Below are 25,943 nucleotides of genomic sequence, written 5' to 3'. Positions count from 1 at the left end.
GAATTGATGAGTGAGGAGTTCATGTTGCTGAGATTAGGCCTAGTTCATTACATTTGTTGAGCTCTACTCGCATATAAGAAAATGAATCTTCACATTAAAAAAATCTATAAATAAAGCCATCGAATATAAACCTTCACTAAATTTCTATTTAGAAAGCAAGACTCGCGTGAACTTGACTAAAGGGACACGTGCACCTGACTCCCACCGCTCCTTTACTTTACTAACTTATCCGCTATTCTTTTGCAATCACAGGCGAAATTTCCCCTGCCCCCGCCCCTGTACAAAAGAAACAAAAAAATACCACAGAATTGGTATGAATGGTTCTATACCAGGAATCCTTCAGACAATGTGAAATCTAGAAGCTTCTAGTTCTTCTAGATTAAACTCCACAGATTGGACTTCGAGATTTTTCAGATCCTCTTTCCACGCACCTGGAAATCTTGTAACCGCTCTATATTTTGTGTGTGTATATATGTTCAATCCCCAGACGATACAAGATCAGCTGTTATTGAATTAAGTTTATGTACAAAAGCAAAGCATGGCACTTTCATCTGTTCCCCATGAAACTCGTAGAATGTTTGATACCTTGGACGAAAATGGCGACGGGAAGCTCAGTCTGCATGAAATCACTTGCTTCCTCAATAAGCTTGGAATACATCTAACAGAGGAAGAATTAAAGTGTCTGGTGATGGCTGCTTCTCACAGCGAAGACAGTAGCTTAACATTTGATGAATTTGTTGAGCTTTACCAATCTGTTCTGGATGAGAGCAGTTCTAGTACCAGTACCAGTAGTAATGAAGGAAGCCAGGATTTATGTTTAATGGAGGCATTCAAAGTTTACAATTTGGATGAAGATGGGTATATTTCTTCTTCCGAGATTCAACGAGTGCTGAGTAATTTGGGATTGATAGAGCAGGGTAGGAATTATTTGTAGGATTGTGAGAGAATGATATGTAGATTTGATGAGAACTTGGACGGCCTCATAGATTTCTCTGAGTTTAAGAACATGATGATGAGTCGATGACCAATCCTGAATGTGTTCACTTTTGACCTGGTTTGGTAGCCTGATGACGACTAAATCGGGGATTCACAGATTTTGAGTATATATTGTTGTATAAGGGCATGTTACACGAATAAAGCTTTAAACAGCCTGATTTATTTAGTTCTGCTGTTCATTTAGTTTGCTGGGCATATCTGTTCTTTGTTAAGATATTTTTAGCAACTGTTGCTGTTTAGTTTGCTGGGTAAATCTGTTCTTTCCACTCCGCTGTAAAGCTGGCAGTATGATGCATCCTATGTTGCTGCTGTTTTTGCTGGTAGCATTTTGGATATTTGGTTGAGTATTTTTGGACATTTGCAGCTGTTGCTGCATTTCTCAATTGTAATTTGCATTTGTTTAAATAAAACAACTTTACACAACCATAAATTATTTGTGATCATATTTAGAGCTTTTCATTTGTAAATAAATTTATGAATCCGCAAAAATTAAATTGATAAAATATCACAGGTCGATAACTTCTCACTTCTATTTTGAGGGTAAAATAATCATATTCGTACATTTAAATATATGACCAGAGTGGCTCAGAATTTCATCTGAGAATTGAGAATATATTACTAAAATTTGTGTGGAATTTATCAGCCACTAATTAGCGTGAGGGGTTTCATAGAGGCCCAGAGATTTATGGGCGGATCTTCAAATAGAAATATGGTACGCAGTGCTATGGAAATTGTGGTATAATTGGAGCTCTTTTTCCATCTTGCATTAATTCTTTTCGTTCCAGCATCTGTATTTGTAAATTAAAATATAATACAAGAAAAATAAAAAATAATAATACATCAAAGTTGAAAACTGTGAAATAATAAAAGTTGTTTTTTTCCCAGATATGTGGAAGTGCTTACTGCAAAGCGTGTGTAACTAAAGGAATGGGAGACATTTCAGAAGATCCCAAGTGCATACCCTGTCTTACCTTAGTGTTTTAACTCATCAACAGCAAATAATATATTGACTATTTACATTTAAAATCTGAAAGCAGAGGAGGAGGAAAAATAGAATAGAAACTATGCTGCTACAGCAGAGAATAATTTAACTTTTATTGATGATCAAAATCATATTACATTGCTTCTCTATAAATAGAAGAATTCATACGATTACTTCAAGTTAAAATGAGAAAAAGAACAGAGTGAGAATGCGGAGCTGACTGAGAAAGTATAGGAAACGTGGGAATGATTTCAACTTTTTACTGAAGTTTACTGGCTGTAACTGAAGTCTACTGGCTGCATATATGGATGTAGACATGGGATCAATTTATAATCTCTAGTTCAATCTGTTTGCATGGAGGATCTGCTTGCATGTAGACGTACGGAGAAATAATCACGGTGGCTGGCTTGACTGTAAACGGTGGCAGACGGAGTTAATTGTAGTTGGGATTCCCCCTTAATCACAACTACCATGAATGCTGTGGCATTCTCTAATTCCTTTGTTGATGACTGCAATGTCTCTTTCACTCATTCTACTGCGTTGAAAAATCTTCTAAATCTTGAGATCAAATCTAGGAAGTCCCATGCTGCTCTGGCCCTTTTGGTTACCAGTCCATCATAGGTTCAGTTATGATTCACTTGTTTTATCAACACCTCCCTTAGAGTCACACTACGGGTGCTCGGGGATCTTACTATCAATGGACTCTGTTGGCCGATGCTCTTTTTCTCAGGCTTTCTTCTATGTGATAATCTCAACCATTTTACTTATAATAATTTATTTTTACACAAATTTAGAACAAATCTGCCTACCTCCAATACCTTTTACAGTGTCTCCATTTAGTGTCCTCAAATTCAGCTACGGCTGACTTTTCCATACAACTGAGATAACAGATTTTTCACCACAAACTGATTTCCTCTATCTTGCTCCACTCTTCAAACAACTACAAACAACAAACAATAATCCCCTTTACCTTCGAAATTTTTGAGGAATGCAATCTCTGGCCTCTATCATCTCCTTCCTCGGGCTGGCGGCAATAACTCTATAATAACTTTTTTAATTCATCAAATTCCTCTTGATCTCCAAGCTCTTCAAGCGCTTTTTCAATCTTTAATTTACTCTGATCTCTTCTGACCTCATGCAATTACTAGCAATACAGACTCTCCCTACTTAAGCTACAGCTTCACAATGAATCTCCCTCCTTAAAGCTACAACATCACCATGACCAATCTGTCAACACAGAGAAAAACAAAACAAAAAAAAAACATGATTTAAGAGGAATTTAGGGTTGTCGAGCCCCATTGACTGCACCTTCAACCTGCTTTCATATTGCTCTGATACAATATGAAAGCAAAGAGGAGAAAAAATAAAACAGAAAATATGCTGCTACAGCAGAGAATAATTTATTGATGATCAAAATCATATTACATTGGGTCTGAGAAGTGGGAGAAATTACTTCTTCCAAAAAAATCCCCAAATAATACAGACAATACCAACTGTTAACAGAGTAAATTCTTTAAAAAAATACTAAGCAAACAGTAAATAACAGGCGGACATTATATGTTATTTGAGGCATCCAAAGCCCAAATAACATACAAGGTGAAGGCTCTTCTCATAAGTAATCTCAATACCAAAGCCCAAATAAAAGAAAATATTAACAATGACAAATGTTTCCCCTCTTCTTCTTCTAATGCCTGTCACAAGTAGAAAAATGAGACAATCAATTACAGTTGATGTTCCCAAATGGATCAACGAAATAAGAGGGCCTGAAACATAATACCTACACATCCCTTGACTTGAATTGCAGAAGTGACACATATTCTCGTAGCTCTTATCTATCTCCCATTTTACCCAAAATCCTCTTCTCAAAATGTCATATACTGTCGTCTCGTAGTTTTATGAGATTAGTCTCGTCGAGTAATCAATCACTTACAACATAGGTGTTGGTATTTTTGAAACTGATTGACATCTGATATTGGTCTTAGAAGAAGGTCAATTGGCTTATATCAACATCATAGAAAGACATGTAATAATCTGTGTGATGTAGAGAAAATTGAATCATTCATGCAGGTCCGCACAGAAGAAATTTTTACTCTCATTTATTTGTTGTTTGAGGTTCATAGCAAGATATCAATCGTGTGAACATCAAGTCAAGACTCTCAGATCTCAGTTTAATATCCTTTGTGAATGGTTTGCAATAAGAGATCTCGCCAAATCTCTGTTCGAAGGATTTGAGAGAAATGCAACACTTAAAATTAAAAGGGATATAATGAACATTTTCTCTCTGTTTGCTTACAATGTTTTCTATGGGAGAGAATGTAAGATAATAAACATTCTTCACAAATTTCTGATAATTTTTAAGAAATGGCAATCCTTCAATCATATGTTTCTTCTTAAGCACAAGTAAACCACCAAAGTTTACATGTCCGTACCTTTGATGCCATAATGGATTATCATAAAAAACATACGATCACCTGTCATCTGTGTTCAGGCAACAGTTGCATATCTTTGTGATTTATCTCTGGTTATACATTCATTTCTCTCAAAAAAAACTTGATAATTATGTTCAAGCATTTGACTAACTAATAGCAAATTCTTTTTTAGAATGAGAACTATTAAAATATAAAAAATGTATTTAGTTTTTCCATTCTCAATTGCTACTTCAATGGTTCCTATTCCTTTAGTCTCATGTGAATTATTGTCTCCTAACACAACATTACTATCATATTTTTCATTCAAATTAATAAATAGATTTCATTAGAAGTCATATGTTGAGAGCAACCAGAGTCAATATACCATTAAGGCTCTTCATTGGAACTTGCATTCAAACAAGAAACAAACATATTTTGTTTATCTTCTACAACATTATTAACAGATTGCTTATGCCAACATTCAAACTCATAATGGCCAAATTTGTTACAATGGAAACACTGAACATGTCTTTTGTCTCTACTAGTATCCATGCTTCTACCTTTGCTTCTACATCTATAATTACTATTTCTTCCTTGAAAACTAGAACCCGTTCCTCGATCATAGCCCTTGCTTCTATAATTGTGACTAGGCTCACCTTTATGTTCATGTTTAGAATCATTGCCATAACCAGATTTGTGATAACCCTTAAACAAAATTATGCTTTTTACCTCTTAAATATTCACCTTAGTTGCAAATGCTTGATCTAAAGGTTCTTAAATGCTTTTCATTGTTCTTCTGTTGTTAATAAAATGCTACTAAACTCATCAATTTTCATAGATGTAAGATCTTTTGAAATTTCAATTGTGGAGACAACACTATCAAATTTGAAAGGCAAGCTTCTTAATATTTTTTCAATCATATTTTGGTTGGTTATATCATCTCCTAGAATTTTCATCTAATTTATCATCCCTTCAACTATTGTAAATACAAACTGCCAAAATAATTCTATATCATCATCAAAAGAAGAAAGTTTATTTATCCATGCTATGTTAAAATTGAATGAAATAACTACTACCAAACGAACTACCAAACTAATATAATTAATTTATAATAACAACTAACAAAGCAATGTTTATTATCTTATAAAAAGGAAGTGCTAAATATGCACAAATGAACAAATACATTTAAAAACTGGGATGTATAGAGAAAGTTGTCTTGACGTAGCTCATAGAAGGAAAATGTAGGATTTTTCATGTAGATCATTGTATCTCAAAATAGAAACTTTCAATTTAAATTACAACTTTAAAGGATTTCTTGATTGAAAATAGAAACTTTTATATCGATTGGAAGCTTTAAAGGCTAAGAAAGGTTGGAAAAATTATAAACTTGGACATTGCTAAAATAATCTTATTCAATTTAGAGTTGATAGTTGGCATTTGTTTTTCTTACACTGATATGCTGGCATTTATTTTTCTTACACATATCTTGGTGTAATGAGATATGGGGATTCATAACAGTATTATTGAAAGTAGACTATTGCAAGTTGTAGTTGCAAGTACCACTTTTGAACACCATAGACTTCATGAACTTTTCACAAAGTCCCATTGGACTATGAGGGATACCCTCTTGTTGTCTCCATTGTTTCGTAACTAGCTACTTCACTTCAAACTGCTCACTTTCCTAACAAAAAGGAATTGCTACTTGATGGAATAATGCTAAGGAAGATCACTTGACTATTGAGGTCCCTTTTGAGGCCTGTTCTTCTCAATATATTGATGAGTGTCTTGCTCTAGACAAGGCTTTGTCATGCTTGGAACTCCCTATTACTCCTTGTTTGTCTCAACTTGCTTTGGATGCTTCCTCACAATTTCAACCTCCTCCTACCTCATGTCTAACCCAACTTTCTTTGAGAGCCTCCTCACAACTTCAACATCCTCCAATGGTTGAGGATTGTCTCGCACCCCATCATCTTGTCCCCACTTTTGTTGTCATTGATTCCCCAATGGGGGATCATCACTTGTTTCCCATTATAATGGGGCCCCAAATGATAGATAGCTTGGACAATAGTTTGTAAACTTGAAGGAAAGGTCCTCCTTCTCTTTCACCCCTTTCTCTTTGAAATGTTGTGAAAGAGAACTTTGTTGCCTAGGGTTTGGACCCTTGTCTCCTATTGGTTCCTTGCTTTAGTCAAAATATTTTTCCCAATCTCATTTCTTGTGAGATTCATTCTTTTTGCCTTCATAGCTAACTTGTAATGGGTTTGGTCCCTTCCCGTGCTTGTCTAATCAAAATTTTGCACAAAGTCTAGTAAATAAGAATTTATGAATAAATGATTTCTAATTATGATTAATTTTCTTTGTAGGTTATCTTCATTGGATGGGATTTGAAGTTCCTTATAGTTTTTAAAGGCTATAGAAACATTTGAGTAGGTGTAATTGGCAAGTGTAAAATCAAACTATGCAACTTTTACCCACATCGTTATAGCGTATGTGAAAATGGGGACTTTGGAACAAGGTATGACATCCACTAGTGCATAACAAAAGGGGGATATTTGCTAATCTAGAAGAAAAAATAAGGAATATAATTACAACCTACAAATCTCTTCTGAATTATTTTGAGCAAGTATAACATGGTTATTTTTTGTGTTTCCTCTATCAATTTTGGCCACATAGTTGTATAGGCTACATTGTTGTCTAGACTAACCATTCTACGAGTCACTTTTCTTGTCTCTCTTATTTCTCGTTTTCCAAATGTTCATACTTCAAAAAGAACTAAACAAAAGAAAACATCGTCTATATGGATGATGTTAGTTACCATACATATGGGAAATCTTTTGGAGGGAAAAACTAATTTAGTAGCCTCAACATATAATTTATGCATCTTAAATAAAAGAAGAAGTAACCAAAAGAAGACATCATCTATATTGATGATGTTAGTTACCATACATAGGAAAAAGGTTTTGTAGGGATAAAGAATTTAGTGACCTCAACATTCAATGGATGTATGTACATTAAAGAAATGGAAGGTGGCTAGAGTGCATACATGTAATTGGGTTTAATTTTTTATTTTACTTTTACAAATATTAGGGAAGATGAGTTTTCTATAGTGTTTGACTATCAGAATACAAAATTGCAAGCAAATATGTTTCATTTAAAAATATAAATTAAAGAGGTGAAAGTTGTACAAAGTAATTATTGTATGCCTTGAATAATGTGAAAGATTTAATAAGTGTTGAAATTCTTTGGCCAATAAGATTGCCTGTAAATTATTTTTAGATATTTTCAATTAAAAAGTTTACATGTTGTCTTAGCAATGAAATAAATATTTACTTTTAGTTAAAAAAATTCCAATATATTATTGTGTAATAAGTATGTATGATAATAACTAATTAAACATTTTTTTTAATAATATTGTCAAAAGAAAGTACTAATTAAAAAAAAAAAAATTTAGACAAAGTTTACCTACTTCTACCTTAACCAATCCCATAAGCTTATTAGTGTCATTTATTAAAAATGTAAGCAGCCAATTCTTACTAGGCTTACCCATAGTGCAATTTTTATATTTTTTTGTCTCACATGGCTCCCATGAAGAATTGACCACTTGGAAACCAACCAAACAAGGACATTGTAAATTCAATAATGATCATATATTGCAAAGTATACATTAATACTCAAAAATATGTATTTAAAGTAAATGTTCAAACATAAAAGGATGCGAAAGGAGATCCATATAAAGTAATGGATTCGATAAAATTTCATTACATGTGTCTGTCTTTAAATGTGTGTTCTCCATAATCAACTGCAAATAAAGAAAAATATTCAGTGAGTAGCTTTTGTTCCACATGTGAATATTAGGTACAAAATAAGATTATGCCAACTTCATAGAAAATAGGAAACAAGAAGAAATAAATAAAATTAAGAAATTCCACCTGTTTAAAATATGAAAAGAACATTTAGCTAAGGATGCATGGAGCACAGGACATGTTGTAATAATATTTTTTTAGCCACAACGATATCCACATACCACTACTTGAAAGCTCAACATCTTATTGTTTGTGATGATATACTCCTATCCTACAATAAGATGCAAAGAATTGAGAAAGTATACATAAAATCAAATGTAATATAAAGACAACCATTTAGTTATGTACAAAGTAAGATGAGAATGTTATATGATAAACATCTAGAATAACAAGGTGTGATAAGCACATATAGGAAGTAGTGCTACCCCTAGCATGGGCAAGTAAATGTGGTCATGTAACTCAATAGAGAAAAGGCACCCACATAAGTATATAGGGAACTAGATCAACATATACCCCCAATGTGGTGTCCACAAGAATGATCACACAATGGTGTGAGTAAGTAAATAAGCCCCTAGTGGATATAGGTAGAAAAAAATTATATGTGGAGTAGGGCATGATGCCCCAGTATATAAAGATGGTAAGGTGATGCAGGTATATAATGTCAAGGAGGAGAAGGCGTGATGTCCCTAAATAAAGGTATAGTAATGACATGTCAAAGAGAAGGCATGATGTCCTTAAATAAAGGTATAGTTTAATGACATGTCAAAGAGAAGGCATGAAAGGCATGATATCTTGATGTAGGTATAAAGGCTAAAAATATGGTAAGATGAGTACAAAATGTGGGAGAAAACATGATGCCTTGATGTAAACACATAACAATTTAAAAGAATGGGATGTACTAAAAATATAGAAACTACCTCAATATGCAAGTGGGATTCCCCTAGAAATATAAGGATATAGTAATGAAAGCGTGATGCATCAATACATAGAAAAATATTGACTATGCTCAAGTTGGAAAACACTAAGTCTCTAGAGCTTCAAGTAGCTTTTGAATTTGATCAATGTTATATGTTTCCATTGCAAAAGAGCCTCCTATGTTTCCAAGCTTCAAGTTTCACTTCAAAGAAAATGTCACTATCACACTTACTGCAGAGAATTACATATTTCTAATACCTAATTCAGTTGAAGATGCTACTACTAATATTGGTGTTTCTTCAACAAAACTAGGGTGTTTAATCAATTTGAATAGCAAAGATGAATTATATGGGCTTGTCACTATCTTGGGGAATTATCAACAACAAAATTTGCATGTTATTTATGATAGAGAGAAACAAAAGGTTAGATTTTTGCCAAAAGCATGCTCTACAACCACAGTCCTTATTTTAAGTTACTAAAGGATCTTTTACAAAAGATGTACAATATTTGACAATACCTATTTTATAGAGTATAAGCGCATTCCATGAAAGGGCTTTTATAGTATCTATTTTTATAATATTTGGATTGCAAGCATCTCAAAACTTGTAATTAATGTTTCTAGCAATTTCCTATTAGGGTTAGGGTTATCATTAGATTAAGTTTCGTTAGGATTAGGCTTACCATTCATTAAAATAAATAGATCTAAAGTAATATAAAATGACTCTTAATTTTAAAATTATATAAATCAAATTTATAATTTAATAATTATGCATCATTAAATTGAATAGCTCTAAATTCATATAAAATAAGTCTTCACCCTAAGATTACACAGATCAATTTTAACAATTAAATTTAGGGTTCAGTAAGGATAAGGAATTAATTAATGTTAGGATTAGAGTTCAATTAGGTTGTTGTGAGGGTCAAAGTTAGGCTTCAATTACGTTTAAGGTTAGTTTTTAATTAGGGTTACAGTTAGAGTTAGTGTTCAATTAAGATTAGGTGTAGTATTAAATTAGGGCTACTATTAAAATTAAGGTTGAATCTATATTAGAGTTAAGCTTAAGATTAAAGTTAGGTTAAAGTTGGGTTACTCTTAAGAATCAATAGATATAAAAAAAAAATCTCTTAGAAAATAATATATTTAAAAAAAAATCTCCAGATAAGACCTTGGAATTTAGACCTCCACATTAAAAAACTAAATTTTTATTTAGAGATTAAGAGTCACGCGGCCCCCCGCCCCCACAAACTGGGCCCCCACAAACGCCGCAGCTTTACTTTACTAACTAGTCGACTCTTTTTGTGCAATTGCCGCGAAATTGCCTCTGCCCCCGCCCCTGCTGGCCTTACCACGAAAATGGTACGAATGGTCCTATATCGGGAATCCTTTAGATGTTCTCGAGTCCAGAAGCTTCTAGTTCTTCTAGATTAAACCACACAGATTTGACTTGGAGGTTTCTCCTTGCACGCACTTGGAAATCATGTGGCCGCTCTACATTTTGGGTGTGTATATATGTTGAATCCCCCAGACAATACAACATCACCTGTTATTGAATAAGTTCATATACAAAAGCATCCCCAGACAATACAAGATCACCCGTTATTGAACTAAGTTTATATACAAAAGCAAAGTACGTATGGCACTTTCATCTGTTCACAATGAAACTCGTAGAATGTTTGATACCTTGGACGAAAATGGCGATGGGAGGCTCAGTCTGCGTGAAATCAATTGCTTCCTCAATAAGCTTGGAATACATCTGACTGAGGAAGAGTTAAAGTGTATGGTGATGGCTGTTTCTCATAGCGAAGATAGTAGTTTAACATTTGATGAATTTGTTGAGCTTTACCAATCTGTTCTGGATGAGAGCAGTTCTAGTACCAGTACCAGTGGTAATGAAGAAAGCCAGGATTTATGTTTAATGGAGGCATTCAAAGTTTACGATTTGAATGAAGATAGGTATATTTCTTCTTCCGAGCTTCAACGAGTGCTGAGTAATTTGGGATTGATAGAGCAGGGTAGGCATTATTTGGAGAATTGTCAGAGAATGGTATGTAGATTTGATGAGAACTTCGACGGCCTCATGGATTTCTCTGAGTTTAAGAACATGATGACCACCAAAACCTGAAGGTGTTCACTTTTGACCTCGTTTGGCAGTTTGGGGTTATTCAGGGTTTTTCAGATTTTGAGATTTTGAGCTTTAAACAGCTAGTACATTATTTGTTATCATATTTGCAGCTTTGGTTTTTAAACAGATTTATAAATCCTTACAAAAACATCATAATTGATTCTGTAAAACATCACAGTTCAAAGTTGAATTCTGATAAAATAGAAGACAAAATAAAAAGATTTGTACATTAAAATTCAGAACCAGAGTGGCTAAGAATTTCATCTAAGAATTGAAACTATTTTTCTTAAATAACAGGGCCGCTTGTTTTGAGGAGAATTTGTCAGCCACTAATTGACGTGAGGGATTTCATAGAGGCCCTGAGATTTATGAGCAGAGCTGCCTTTTTTGGTGGGATACTCAAATAGCATAGAGATTGTAATATAATTGGATTTCTTTTTTCATGATGGAAAATTTGTATTCTTAAAAAAGAGGTAAGGATAAGTTATGTACATTTCATTTGTGATATAGTTAGGTGCCTCTGCATGAAGAACATGTTGTAAGTCATATTTAAACTCAAAAATAGATTGTCTAATATCAAAGATTATAAAAAGATTCATCTCCATTTTCATTTCCATCATCTAATGGGGAAAAAGGTAGAGATTTTACATTAGATTGGATTGGACTTGTGTACGACATTTAAAACAATAGCTTATAATAAAATGGTTGCATTTTGTTTTCGAGTAAATAAATGACTTTGACTTCTTATAATATATCGACACTATGTTTTGGGTTCAACAAGTATCATTGAAACATTATACCAATAGAAGTTGTTTTGCTTTCTAATATTATATTTTGAAATGAATTTGGTAGTCACTGATATAAACATTTTGAAAAAAAAATCAAAGATATATGAATATATAATATGTTGATTGTACAATATTAATATTAATTTTTTGAAAATAACTTAGAAATTCTTATGAAAGACATGAGCATCCATCGAAGCATTATCAAAAGTGAATTTTTGCAAAGGTTTTGGAGGGAAAAAGAATTTATGGCCTCATTGTGCATGGATATTGGCTATTGAAGAAAAAGGTAGGTGGCTAGACTACATGCATGAAACTGAGTTCATTTTTGTATTTTACTTTTACAAATATTGGGGAAGATGAGTTTGTTGTGGTGTTTGACTATATGAATACAAATTTGCAAACCAAATATGTCTCATTTAAAAATATATGTTAAGAGGTTAAAATTGTACAAAGTAATCATTACTGCCTTTAATAATGTAAAATTGCAATAAAGAGATGAAATTCTTTAGCCAATAAGATTGTCAATAAATCATTTTTGGGATATTTCTAATTAAAATGTTTGCATGTTGACTTCACAAAAATTAATATTTATTTTTGGTAGAAAACTTCTAATATATGATTGTATAATAGGTACACATAAGAATAACTGGTTAAGTAATTTTGATTGCAATAATATTACCAAGAGAAGTACTAATAAACTCACTACTATTTTAGACAAGGATTATGCACTTCCCACCTTAACTAATCATACAAGGTTATTAGTCTTTTTTGTTTTTTGCTCGGTAATAGGTTATAAATTTATTAAGAGTATCTAGGGAAAAAACTTGGCCTTGGCCAAGTGTGTTAACAATCAGGGATACTACCATCCCGAGGTGAATAAAACAGAGGGATCCATTAATAGATCACATAAAATAGAAAAAGATCCAAAACCACCATACAATGTAGAAATTACATTTTTCTATTAGCCCCTCCCTTTGCATGTGAACGAAGGACCATATCAAAGGGGTTATTCTTCATCTTTCTCTCTTATTTCCTTTTCACAGTGTACCATCCATCTTCAAGCCTAGCAGCCTCAACCTGCCAATCCTCGAAACAAATCCCCTGATCCATTGTAGAGGATACCTCCTATTGGTAATTGCCATCTGTTGTTAACGAAGTCTCCTCCATATCTTGGGACCCTGAGGGCTTGCATTTTTCCTTTCCCTCCGGGGTAACAACACCCTTTCCTAATAGCATCTCCCCATCACTCCCACCTGAACCGGATTCAACCCTATCTTTTATCGCTTGCTCATCATGAGTAGAGGATCTGTACAATTGTGAGTCATCTCTGTGGAAACAATTTGAGAAAATCTTTTTTGCGACCCATCCTTCTTCCCATCTTTCTTCTCCATTGTATAAAGCTCTTGAGTAGCATATTTCCACCAAGAGGCCGACTTGAGCATCCTATCTTTGGCACATTGTGCTACCATATACCCTATTTGGAAACATCTCCTGCACCTGAAGGGGATCCCTTCATAGTCCAAAGGTTGTACCTAACAACCTTTTCAAGATTTAATTGATATTTCTCTGGGAAGTCCATCAGAGACATCCATTTCCACCAAAATACGTGCAAAAGTAGAGTGAAATAGATTGGAAGATCCTTCATCTACCATCAAGAAACTTCCCAACGAATTTCCTACAGCCTCAAAACAAGAATCAAACTGGAGATGTAAGGGGAGATTAGGAAGCCTCACCCATATTCAATCTAGAAAAACCTCAATAGTTGGACAAAAAGATGGATGCCAAGGCTTCAACATCAAGGGGAACTTATCTTCCCAACTCCATAAATGTTCACACAAAACCTTGTTTCTGTCTTGGGGCTTTTCAAAAACCACAGTAAAAAAAACCTTTTGTTGTTGGGTAAATCTGCACACACCCGTCAAGAATCGGCTCCTAGTTAGTAGAAATCCAAGCATGCAAGTCATGAAGGCTTGGCCACAAGCCCCTGAAGCGTCCAACCAACCCCAACTCAGAGAAAACTAATACAATGTGAGCAACTTCATCCTCAGCCTCCACATCCAAAGACACTGAAAAGGCCTTGGATGAGAGCTTTACGGAGGTCTCGAAAACACCGTTTTGTTGTTGATGGAATTCCGATGACTGTTTGGCCTTATGTCGTGCGGGTTTTAAGCCACACCCCTTAGCTGAAGCCACCTTAAAGCTTTGTGCACTACCGTCCCCAGAAGTTGGCTCCCTGGCACGACCGTACCCAACACATGGCGGATCCACAACACATCGAGAAGGCTCGCCATCTTCAAACCCGGGAAAATCACTACGTTGCATTCACGACACAAGATAATCATCACTCAAAGGAGGGCTTACAATTTTTGAAGCACATTTTGAACCCGGTTTCCATGCTGCAATAGAACAGTTTGGGCGAGAGCCAAATTTTTCCTTGCGGCTCGACAATGAGAAAGAAACCGTAGCCCCTGCCCGTGGAGATTTCAAACAGCTCCGGAGCGCCATGATAGGAATGGGTTATTAGTCTTAATAGGCTTATGTATAGTACAAATATCTTTTTTAAGTTGTCTCGTATAGCTTCGATGAAAAATTGACCACTTGGAGACGAGCGAAAAAAGGGAATATGAATTTAAAATGATCATGTCTCTCAAAACATGTAAGACTTGCAAACATGTATGTAAAGTAAATATTAAGACATCAAAAGATACGAGAGGAGATCCATATGATGTAATATAACATATTCTGTAAAGTGGCATCATGTAAGTGTATCCATTAATGTGCACCTTCCATAAGTACCTACAAATCAAAGAAACGTATGCATTGAGTAGTCTTTGTTCCACAAGTGAAAATAAAGTACAAAATAAGAGCAAATGGGTAAATTTAAGAAATTCCATCCATTCCAAAGATGATAAGTGTGTTTAGTTGAAGATGTATGGAACATGAGGCATGTCATGTGAAAATGTTTTGTCTAGTTGCAATGATGTTCCTATAGATCCTATTGCTACTTGAAATCTTCGCATGGGAATATTAATGATGGTAATATTTCATCTTCAACTAAGTGAGAAAACAAAGAAATAGGCAAATGTAGATTAAGTATAGACAAAAACAAAGATATTAACAATCATGTGAAAAAAAGGCAAGTGAGCAACCTAAGTGAGAAATAACGAAATAGGCAAATGTAGATGAAGCATAGACATAAAAATGGATGTCAACAATCATGTGAAAAAAAAAAAAGAGGTCAAAACCAAGATATCCCTCTAGTATGTAAAAAAAATTGTAAAAACAATAATGTAGAAACAAAATATAAAGAAGTTCAACAAAACAAACCTTAAATGCAAGACCAAAAGTAAATGCAAAAGATATAAGACAAAGGTAAATGTAAGCTACACACATTTATGTATGTACACCATAATGATGCTCATTTATAGTGTATCAAATCTAATAGATTACCTTCATCCAATCTATCAACCATCCAAAAGAAATCAAATTTCTTTTCACAGCGTTGTGTCGTTGCTTCTTCTTTGTTTGTTTTTTCGGTTTGTCTCTAGTTAATAAGAATTTAGTTGCACAAGAGATTGTTTCTCTTTTATGCCATGTTTAATCTCAACATGGGCTAATATGGGACCTGTTATCACAAAAGCTTGCACCCTTGCTGAGCTATCAACTCAGCAACCTTGTGAAACATGGAAACAACCCCGAAGTGTGGGACCAAGCGCAAGGGGGTTGAATCTCCGCAAAAGGCCGGCTTCCTTCTCAATCCAAGTGCAAGTGTTGAACCAACTCAACACTTCAAAACTGACTCCTAAGCCTATCCTAGCGATTGCAGAGGAAAAGGGAAGAGGGAAATGCTAAAAATGAGAGGAGGTGATGCACCAAGAGGAGATAGTTCCTCTCCCTACCGAAATGACACAAAGAATTAACTGAAACACCCAAGAAGTGCACAAACTTCAATTGTATGAATGATCCCAATACGTGTGTGGAGGTTAGAATTTGCTAAGTGTCAAGAGGGGAGAAGGATTCCCACAACTCACACTCAGAAAACAAGCTAACACAACACACATGTGAAAGAAAATCACAAACATACACTTATAATGGATAAGAACACATACACAACATGCATAAGTCGAAAGAAGGCAAGAATGGTGATCTTCAATTAATTTGAGGCCAAAAGTCAATCTTACAATTGCAGAAATGCAAAAAATTACAAGTCTTCAAGAGAAGAGAAAGAGCATAGGAAAACTCAAGGCAACAAGGAGAGAACCCTTTACAATGAGGCTTAACAGCGTTTATATAGAAAAATGGTTACAAGAGATGATCATGACTCTTGCATGTCAGTCTGGAAGTGCAGGGAAGTGCATGCACTTGGCTTGTACATGCAAGCAACCTAGCCATACCTCCAAAGGCAATTATGAGGAAGGTGGATTGACTAACCTTCCAATGTCACACATGACATAAGTCACCTAACATGGCTCCCGTACCTCCCTTAATGGAAATCCTGCCAAAACATTTAATGCACTCTTGTGGCTCCACAAAAGAAACTGCACAAGTCACCAAAACTATCGAAGCATTAAAAGTTTTGAGTGTCGATCACGCCATCAGGAAGTGTCGCCAGTCGGAAGGAAGTCCAGGAACTTCGAAAGTTCGAAGTTCTGAAGTGGAAGATAGGGGAAGGACCTCGAGGTTTCGGGATAGGAGAAAGGGGAGCAGCAAGGGACCTCGGAACCTTGGAGTTCCGTAGTTCAGGAAGAGGAGGGAGAAAGGCTAAGGAGAAAGGAACTTCGGATACTCGGGGTTCCGGAGTTCCGGAGAAGGAAGAGCGAGGGAAGGGAAAGAGAAAGAACCTCAGAACCTCAAGGTTTCGTAGTTCCGAGGAAGAAGAGAGGGCCAAGCGAGGAACTTCCTCTAGATAAGGCAACACTTCACACTTCATGATTCTTCTCCCCTTGATCAACTGGGGCAGCGTTGGTCCATGGAACATGTCTCTGATCGGTTCTCACTAATGGACCAAGGGTGTCATAAAATGACAACAAGACCACTTTCTCAATGTTTCTTATTTTCTTTCATAAGATTAACCTCGTGAAGCTATGAAATTATAGGCCCGTGTGTCTTTTAAATGTTCAATTCTACTTTATTACAAGGTATTGAATTTTATGCTTTACAACAATACATCTATCCATAAAATGTTCATGTATACAAATCAGATATTAACAAAAGTACTTAGCTTTCTATGGTGTAAGTGTGGACATATTGATTGGCTTAATTGGAGATAGGATAGTTTGTTGTTTATCGTAGAAGATTTCCTTTCATATCAGCATTTTTTAAATACTACTAAAAATGCTGATATTAGAAAAAATCTTCTATAATAATGATGTTTGACTCATGAAAAAGGAATTACAAATATACTAATATATAAGTTGATCTTTTGATAGGGTACACTCACATTTACATATAATAGCATCTAAGTCTGAAAATGAACAATGGGACATAGAAAACACTTACCTTTTAAAGATTGAAAGTACGCCATCCATAAATAGACGTTCATCATCACAAAATGGGCATGACATATTATTAGGCTAGAGCTTGAAATTCAGAAATATGATCTTAATCGGTTCTTGTTTCTTCTATTTGCATTGCATGAGTTGAGTAGTAAGTGTTTGACTTGATATTGTAAAGGAAATGTTCAATGAAAGCACTAGCCAAATCCTTGACCGAAGTGATAGAAATATGAGGCAAAGCAAAATACTACATGATCACGAAAGTTTGGGGAACACCTTGTCAAGTAATTGATCCTCAAGAAAATAACGGTGAAATATTGTAGATGTCGTGATAGATCATTTGTACCATCATATTATCGAAAACAAGGTACCATGAACCCATTTGATGTTGGATAAATCAAAATGTCATATTTCAAAGTATTGTAATATACTTTGGTGTTTCTTATCTTCACATCGAATTCTTTGTACAAATGTATCAACATTACCATTCAGGATTGTTAATCCTAGCAATGAGGTAGTTCACAACTACGTCAATGTGAAACATCGTGCTCAACATGTCCCATATTTGTAGGAGTTTATCAACTAGTGGCACATTATTCTCATATTTCTCTTTGTCCTTGTCCTTGTCCATGTCAAGGCCATGCGTTTGTTCAGTAGCAGCTGTAGAAGAATGTGCTACAAAATAACTCAAAGACACAGCTTTACATTTATATTTTTTTCCCAGGACTTGACATCTTTGTTTTGAAACTAAAGGGCTCCCTACCAAGATCCTAGCTAATCAGTCTTGCAGTGACTGTCTGTGCCATCTATCTTAAGTTTCTACAATAAAATCATGATTTAGACAAAGTTTGCTAATCTGAATATTTATCTATAACAAAAGGCTTCTTAGGGGCCATCAGCCACGGAGGTCACATTTGCCTGCTGCTTGCTGCTCCTGTTGAAGTGTCCTTCACCAAGCTCCTCCCCAAATCTTTTATTCCATGTATCTTCTCTTGAATGCCTTGAGAATTTTGATTTGCACCACCTATGCCAGCTTCTTGTAAAAATATTCTTCAGTTGCAAGCCAGTTCATTCTCTGCTTGTTATTAGCAGTGCCGCCCTCTCCAAGCACAGTTCTAATCATGTCCAACAAGCTCGAATCGTCTACCCAAAACATGTTTTTTTAGAGTTATATCAGATAAAGAGCAAAGCAAGCATTATTTTAGTTGATCAGGATGATAGGCAGAATATAAAAGAACCTGCAGATGTCAAACTCAACAACCAGCATCGTGAGAATTGCAAGGGGGATGGGGGATGGTGTAATAAACTGGTAATCTAAAAAAATAGGCAATAAAATATAATCCTCCTGTACAATTCCCTGACATCAGGACTAGTACAGGCAAGATTATAATCTTTGACATTACGACTGTACAAGGCGTATATTGCCCAGATCTGCACTTCCCTTGACTTCTAATGATGTACTATCAAACTGGCCAAGTAATGATTTTAAATTTTGAAACGACAGCCCTGCAAAGTGATTTTTTACCCCCACCTGCATAGAGTGATCCTTATTGTTTAAAACTTCCAGAAAATCCTTCCAAAGAGGGCTTTGGTGATCTGAAATTAGATCAGTAATGGTAAACACATTCGGGAGATGTGTACCAATACCAAAATGCCATTTCCTTGAAAATGGATGAGGGATATACTTGGAGACTACATGCAGAATAATAATATAATTTTCTAAACATTAAAAATTAGATTACAAATGAACAATTTAAATTTAATTTTAAAAACAAATCTTTAAGCTTATAATTTAGATAATTTGAAATTTGAAGTTAAAAACATGAAATTAACTTATTAAATTTAAGTTAAATTGTATACTTACGAATAATTAATTTAAAATCTTGGAGTCTCAAACTTTAACCTGAACTTATAATTTTTTTAATTTAGGGGTTACATTATAAGTTTTAACAAAGTAACTTAAATTTAACTTTAATAAGTTAAATTTAACCTAGACTATCTGTTTTAAACCTAGACTTATATCATTCTACAGCCGTTGCTAATAGAGAACAACTCTGCCATATTCTATTACAAAACAACGCAATCTATTTACCACCATCACTGTTCTATTAAAAAACAGATCCTTTTACCATCATTACTGTTCTGAAATCTATTTATTTTGTTTGCCATCACTTCTGAAATTCATAAGTCCATTGCCTCTGGTATCACTGTGCTCAGAAGTCTCTTCCAGTCCTTCGCCCTTAGAATTACAATAAAAATAGTCAAAGAGAAAATGTATTGTAAATAAATTACTAAAACAGTCAATGACAACTTCTAACAATTTTATTGTTCTGTTTTTAGGGTTTTTGTTTTTTTATAGGGTTGTTTTCACATTTAGGTTTTCTAGAAACGTAGAGATAATGTGAGGATGTCTCATGTCACACAACACCTGCCATATCCATCTCCAGAACTGTAGGTGCCAGATGATGGGAAACATATCTCCCTACAACAATAGTTAATATAGTTAAATTAGATAACTCAATTTAAATGTTCTCCCCTTGAAACAACCTAGTGAACCCTATGCTAAACAATCTTGAAAGGTTATTCTTGAGAATAGACACCTAAAAAAGGTTTCAGAAGCTTACTGTCAAACAAAAACAGATGAATATGCAGTTAAGTACCTGACAATCAATGTGACCAGACCTAACAAAAAATATTGGCACTGATAATGGGTTCGACTGGTGCTAATTGATTGAGGTCAAACCTGTCCCTGTTTTTTATTAGTAAAGCAGCGTTAACCAGGGTGCTGACCTTTAACATAGTCAAAGACTATCAACACCACATTAACAGTATCAAGAACAAGGGTGCAGACCCTCAATACAACAGCCCGCAGGCAGTGAGAGAATACTAACCATGGGAGCAAGCCCCCAAACAACAAGGTTGGACAGGCGAACAGGAAAGTCTGTCAAACCAGAAAAAACCTAGACCCAACTCAAGGAGGGATAGAGACACCTAAGCCTTGACAAGGAGGGGTTTGGGGAAGGGGGGAGGACTTCCCCTTCACCCTGTGACAAACAACAGTCCAGGCGATACTATCATAGGACCATCAAGAGAGAGATCAAGCGGGGAGGATCCTGTAGGGTTACAATCAGTAGCAAAAACTACAAGTGCAAAACAGTTCTATCCATACACAAACACATCACAAAAAAGAACAGAGACAGGTCTGTGAGGTTTGGCAATGGGATGTAGCACATGGATGAGGGAAAATCAATTTATACAATCAATTTAGATTAAGGAAAACAAGGATTCATTTTGTGAGGTGTTTGACAGAATTCACATTAATTACTGATAGATTGAGATCTCCCCTCCCATTCTTGGTGCTGAAAACTTAGTACTGATCCTAGCAGATCCTGATGCATATCCTTGTCCACTATAAGATCCACTAATCATTGATTTATTTAAAACAAGGCTGAGAATGTCTTGTTAACTTTGTTATTGGGTGCCTTGATTCTTTAAGGATGCTCTCTGGCTTCCAATTAGATGTCAGACCATCAACAATTGCATTAATTATTAGCTGTGAGTTACATTCCACTAATAAATGCAAGCAGCTAATCTAAAGTGCTAATTTTAAGCCTTCAATTAACCAACACTGACTTATAATATGTTTCAATTGGGAACGACAAATGAGACTGTAAAAAAGAACCCATTATGATCTCTTAAGAGGTACCCTGCTCCAAAATCATAAGGACACGCTTTAAACCCCATCAGCATTAAGTTTTATCTGGCCCAAGTAGGCTACCTCTAGTTGGCTTGTTTTCCCCCCTTTTATTTCTCAATCCACTAACATGTAGCTTCTTTGAATTGGCTGTTCACACTCAGATAGTTTAAACCTTGAAAATCCCAAGGTTATCAGGAGACACGGGTATTTGGAGATGCCAATTTTTTTAATATGGTTTGATAATTTTCAGAAAATATCATGACAAAGAACTTTGAAAATAAGATTAGTGGTGAAGTTTATTTTTAAAATTGAACAAAAATTGAAATTAAAATTGCTTATACTGCTGGTACCATAGCCAGTCTAAATGATTTAGAGAAAGTAAGGTAATAAAAGTGTTGGGCACACTCAATATTGTTGGCTAATTAGTAAAGGCACTTTGTTTTTCGACTGTTACTATGACAAAAATCAGTCATACATCTGTTTATGTCCCTCTCACAAAATCTACACTGTCAGTAGATCCAATCACTATAACTTTGCATGGATTTTTGTCTTCTTGCAACACGATTTCCTTATTAGTTATTTCCCTATGTCTTTGCTTTTCTGCAGGCTTATTTAATTTAATTGTCTTCCTTTTTTGCCTTTTACTATGTTTTGCCCTAAGTTTTCTAGTGGGAGACGTCAGTTTCTGGTAGGGAGACACTGGAGATGGCAGTCAAAAGCACCCTATGCGTCTGGAAATCACCGGAGACGTCTCTAGTACTGGTTAATCCCCTGTGCTAGTCTGTGTTTCACGTATACTTAAGATGTGATAAAAAATATAAATACTAGGACCTTATAGAAGAACGGCAACACAAAGAAACAAAGAGCAGCATACATACAAATGAATGCAAAATACCGCTGACAAGGTAAAATTAGGCTCTTACATTGAGACTGGAAGGCGTCCCACTGTATTCTAGTAAAACTGATAACTGTAGTATTATTGCAGTCAAAATTATCTTAGCTTGCAACCCAACTTGGACTTTTCAACTATGGATGTCTTTTCAAAATATTAAGCATGAGTTCTCAAACTACAGGAAGATAATGACAGGTCCCAACTAATATCAACGATCACATTCAGAAAAAATACACTGATCATTAAATTCCCATCTCTCTCATTTACTACCATATAACTAGCTATTCTAAATCATTATATGAAGCATGAACATCTTACTAGTGTTGAAACAAAATATAACTAACAATTGAAAGTACAGTTGCAATTTCAAAGCATCCAAGCACAAAAACATTGATAAATCATACACAAATATAGAAATGACCATAAAAGAGATGCAAACCATAGCACAATAGGTGAAGGAAAAATGTCCAAACCAAAAGAGATCCAAGTTTTGTATTAATCTTCAACAAGAGTTGCACCAATACAACTTCTCCCTCTGAATTCCTACAGCACTTCAATACTGCTACAACCTTCAACACAATTTGTGCTACCTCCTACTCCAAGCTCCAATTTATAGCCAAAATTGATACAAGAAACCATAAATGATTTCCAATACAATGGACTCAAAGATGCAAACCATAGCACAATATCGGTGGAGAAGGAAAAAAGTCCAGACCAAAAGAGATCCAAAGTTTGTATTAATCTTCAACAAGAGTTACACCAATACAACTTCTCCCTCTGAATTGCTACAACACTTCAATACTGCTACAACAACCTTCAACATTTGTGCTAACTCCTACTCCAAGCTCCAATTTATAGCCAAAATTAATACAAGAAACCATAAAAAATTTCGAATACAATGGACTCAAAGTCAAATCATGAGCCAAATAGTCTGCATGTAGAAGATTCCTCATGACATGTGCCTGGGAGTTACAACCATCTTTCTAAAAGCTTCAAGACTTTTCTCATGAACTAAGGTGTCCAACTACATTAGAAGACAAAAACAACCCACTGAAAGGCAAAATAACTCCTGAGATGAAAAAAGGCCACCAAGCTCTTATACATAATCAAAGATGCTTCTTACAGCACCATAAAAAGTTAAATTCCCTTCCCACTTCAGGTCAAGCATCTAAAGATGCTATCATAGGCAAAATTAAATTTCTACATTCAATGCCACATTAAAAAATATTCCCAAGTGCCTAGACAATAATATTTAATTACAAAAAAACTGTGCCTACAGAATATTCCCAAGTGCCTAGACAATGATATTTAATTACAAAAAAAACTGTGCCTCCTATGTAGGGCATCTAACCCTTTCCATGATTCCTGGAGTACAGAAAATAATATCCGACTACTAAAAGATTAAAAATAAGTTACCTAGTCCAGATTTGCAAGGTTAATATCACCAATCCTAACAACCAAAAGGTGAGCATTAATAATAGAAAATGCCATAAATGATCAAATTAACCAAAATAAAAGCCCTACCATCTTCTAAAATTATTAAATTAACCAAAATTAAACCCCTTCCATGCTTAGGATGCAGCGTTTGGTATCCAAATTAGTAGTAGTTTGTTTTGAGTATGCTTTCTAATTAGGCATCTTTTTCAATGACTGTTTAAGAAATGACAAATTTATTTGTTCTATATTTGTCAAACAAAATTTTTAATTTTAACTGAACAATCTCTTCTGGATAGCCTTTATAAAAATTATTTGTTTCAGTACTGATGGTAAGCTCAAGTCTTCTTTGATGTTACGACTTTCAGGTATTTAGCAGAATGAATGAGGCAGCCAATAGAAATCATAAATCATCATATTACAACTTATGCAATAAAGGAAAAGTAAAAACAACTGAATTAATTATATTTTAAGAAATAGGTAAGCTGCATGTTTTCCAAAACACAAAGAATTGCTTAATAAAAAGTACATTTTAACTTGAAATAAAACTGATTGTATATGATATTGCATTCAGTAGACTTCATGATTCATCAACAAATGTTTTCTTTAGGTTCAATGGGGCATGCTCTAGTTGAAAGACAACAGTTCATGATAACAACCCAAGTTCAAAGACCAATAGGTATTGATCCATAAGGATCAGGAGTCAAATTCCATCAAAGGAATCAATTCCAAAAGTTGCAGCTCTAAAAGACCATCTGGTTTTGCCTTGACAAAACTGCCAGTTCCTACAGCTGCCAATTTTGAAACTGCAAGTTCCCTCGAAGCAGTAACTTTGAAACTGGCTATGTGTGTGAGGGGGCAATTTCATCCCCAATTCAGAAACATAAAATTTGAAGTCAGCGGTCCAACATTTCTCTTTCTAACCTACTTCTGGGACCTTCTATGCATAACATGGGCATCCCAGCATCTACATACAGACAAAAGGGTTGCTGGATTGTATCGTTGGATGTAGATTTGAGTGTTGTCGTAGAGAAGTAGAATTTGAATTTGAGTGTTGTAAGTTTGAGCAACGAGTGAATTGTATTTATTATTCTACCCTATTTTCAACTCATCATGTTTGTCCAGCTTCTAATAACAATTCAGTAGGAATGTATTTGCCACTACCAAAGTCTAACTTCGAATAATAACTTGGAAAAAATGTATTAGCCACTACCAAAGCTGGTTTTACCCTCTTTGCACGGTCTTTTGAATATCTACAAGTTCACTTGTCTAATCAAAGCATTTTTTCCTTCCTACTGTTATTTATTTGATTTTAGGTAGCACAGTCCATGATTATATTGATTCTTAATTTCTACAAGCATTTTTTTATGAGATTACAGATGAATTTGATATTAGAGTGGTTTCCTAATCTTTGGGATTTGTGAAAAATATTGGTGATTGTAATATAGTGACTAGGTTTGCAAAGAATAAATAATTGCTACATTGCAATCCAAACATCAGTACTGAAGGGTGGAATAAAAGGTGAGAATGCACAATATAGAAAAATGAACCAACATCAGGTTGTTGAAATGGTTGGCAAGTTCGGATCATATTTTAATATTACCTTGTGGCAATTAAAATATTATCTTATTGTAATAAGGTTAAGCGATTTATGCCTAATAGGGGTGGGCCTAAATGTAACGTCTGGATTAAGCAATTTATGTCTATAGGGCTGGGCCCAAATGTAACGTGTGGTTAAGCATTTCATGTCTAATAGGGCTGGGCCCAAAAGGAAACGTGTCACAAGTTGCAAGTTATGTAGGCCCCAAATTGTAGGTCACAAGTTGCAAGTTATGAATCTTGTTTATATCTTGTATATAAAGAAGATTCATTCTACACAACAATCATCCTTATCAAGTGACGTCAGCCTTATGCAAGAACAGTCAGCGAATCTGGCATGATAGAGAGCGATCCAAATCTTCATCCTTGAGCGAATCCATTGGACAACTTGTTGGGCAAGGTGGTGCGCTATACTTCAGTGATCTCCCTCTTCAAGTGGTGTCGATATTCTTCTCTCTCTGAAGACATACTACAGCTGCATATACTAGGTTCAGTCTGCCCTAGATTGGCACTCAATCAAATAAGTAATCTGATTCATGTAATCTACTTATAAATAAGGAACTGATCTGAATCTTTGATGCTGGGTTTTTCCTCCAAGAGGGAGGTTTTACCAGGGTACTTGTGTCTTGTGTTGTGTGCTTTTATTATTATTTCTGCTTATTCTCAGTCTGTTTATAATTTAAGTAACTAGATTAACATCTGATTGCCTAAAATCAACATGGTATCAGAGCCAAGTTCGTATTATGGGTAATCAGATTGATTGTAGTTGTTCCTCCTCCTTCCATTTTTGCTCTTATTACTTCATTCGAAA

General features: G+C 34.9%; 2 protein-coding genes across 2 annotated transcripts; both read left to right on the top strand.

Annotated features, from left to right (window-relative positions):
* Positions 1 to 259: 259 nt before the first annotated feature.
* Positions 260 to 1,162, top strand: LOC131070982 (probable calcium-binding protein CML43). Its single transcript, XM_058006690.2, has one exon. It carries the CDS (start codon positions 539 to 541, stop codon positions 932 to 934), a length of 396 nt encoding a protein of 131 aa, XP_057862673.2. The 5' UTR covers positions 260 to 538; the 3' UTR covers positions 935 to 1,162.
* A 9,576-nt stretch (positions 1,163 to 10,738) lies between these two features.
* LOC131071008 (calmodulin-like protein 2) lies at positions 10,739 to 11,227 on the top strand. Its single transcript, XM_058006713.2, has one exon. It carries the CDS (start codon positions 10,739 to 10,741, stop codon positions 11,225 to 11,227), a length of 489 nt encoding a protein of 162 aa, XP_057862696.2.
* Positions 11,228 to 25,943: the final 14,716 nt, after the last annotated feature.

Source organism: Cryptomeria japonica, chromosome 3, assembly GCF_030272615.1.
Source record: "Cryptomeria japonica chromosome 3, Sugi_1.0, whole genome shotgun sequence".
NCBI lineage: Eukaryota > Viridiplantae > Streptophyta > Pinopsida > Cupressales > Cupressaceae > Cryptomeria > Cryptomeria japonica.
Note: the sequence above shows the minus strand (reverse complement) of the source record. Positions and strands in the feature narration are given on the sequence as shown.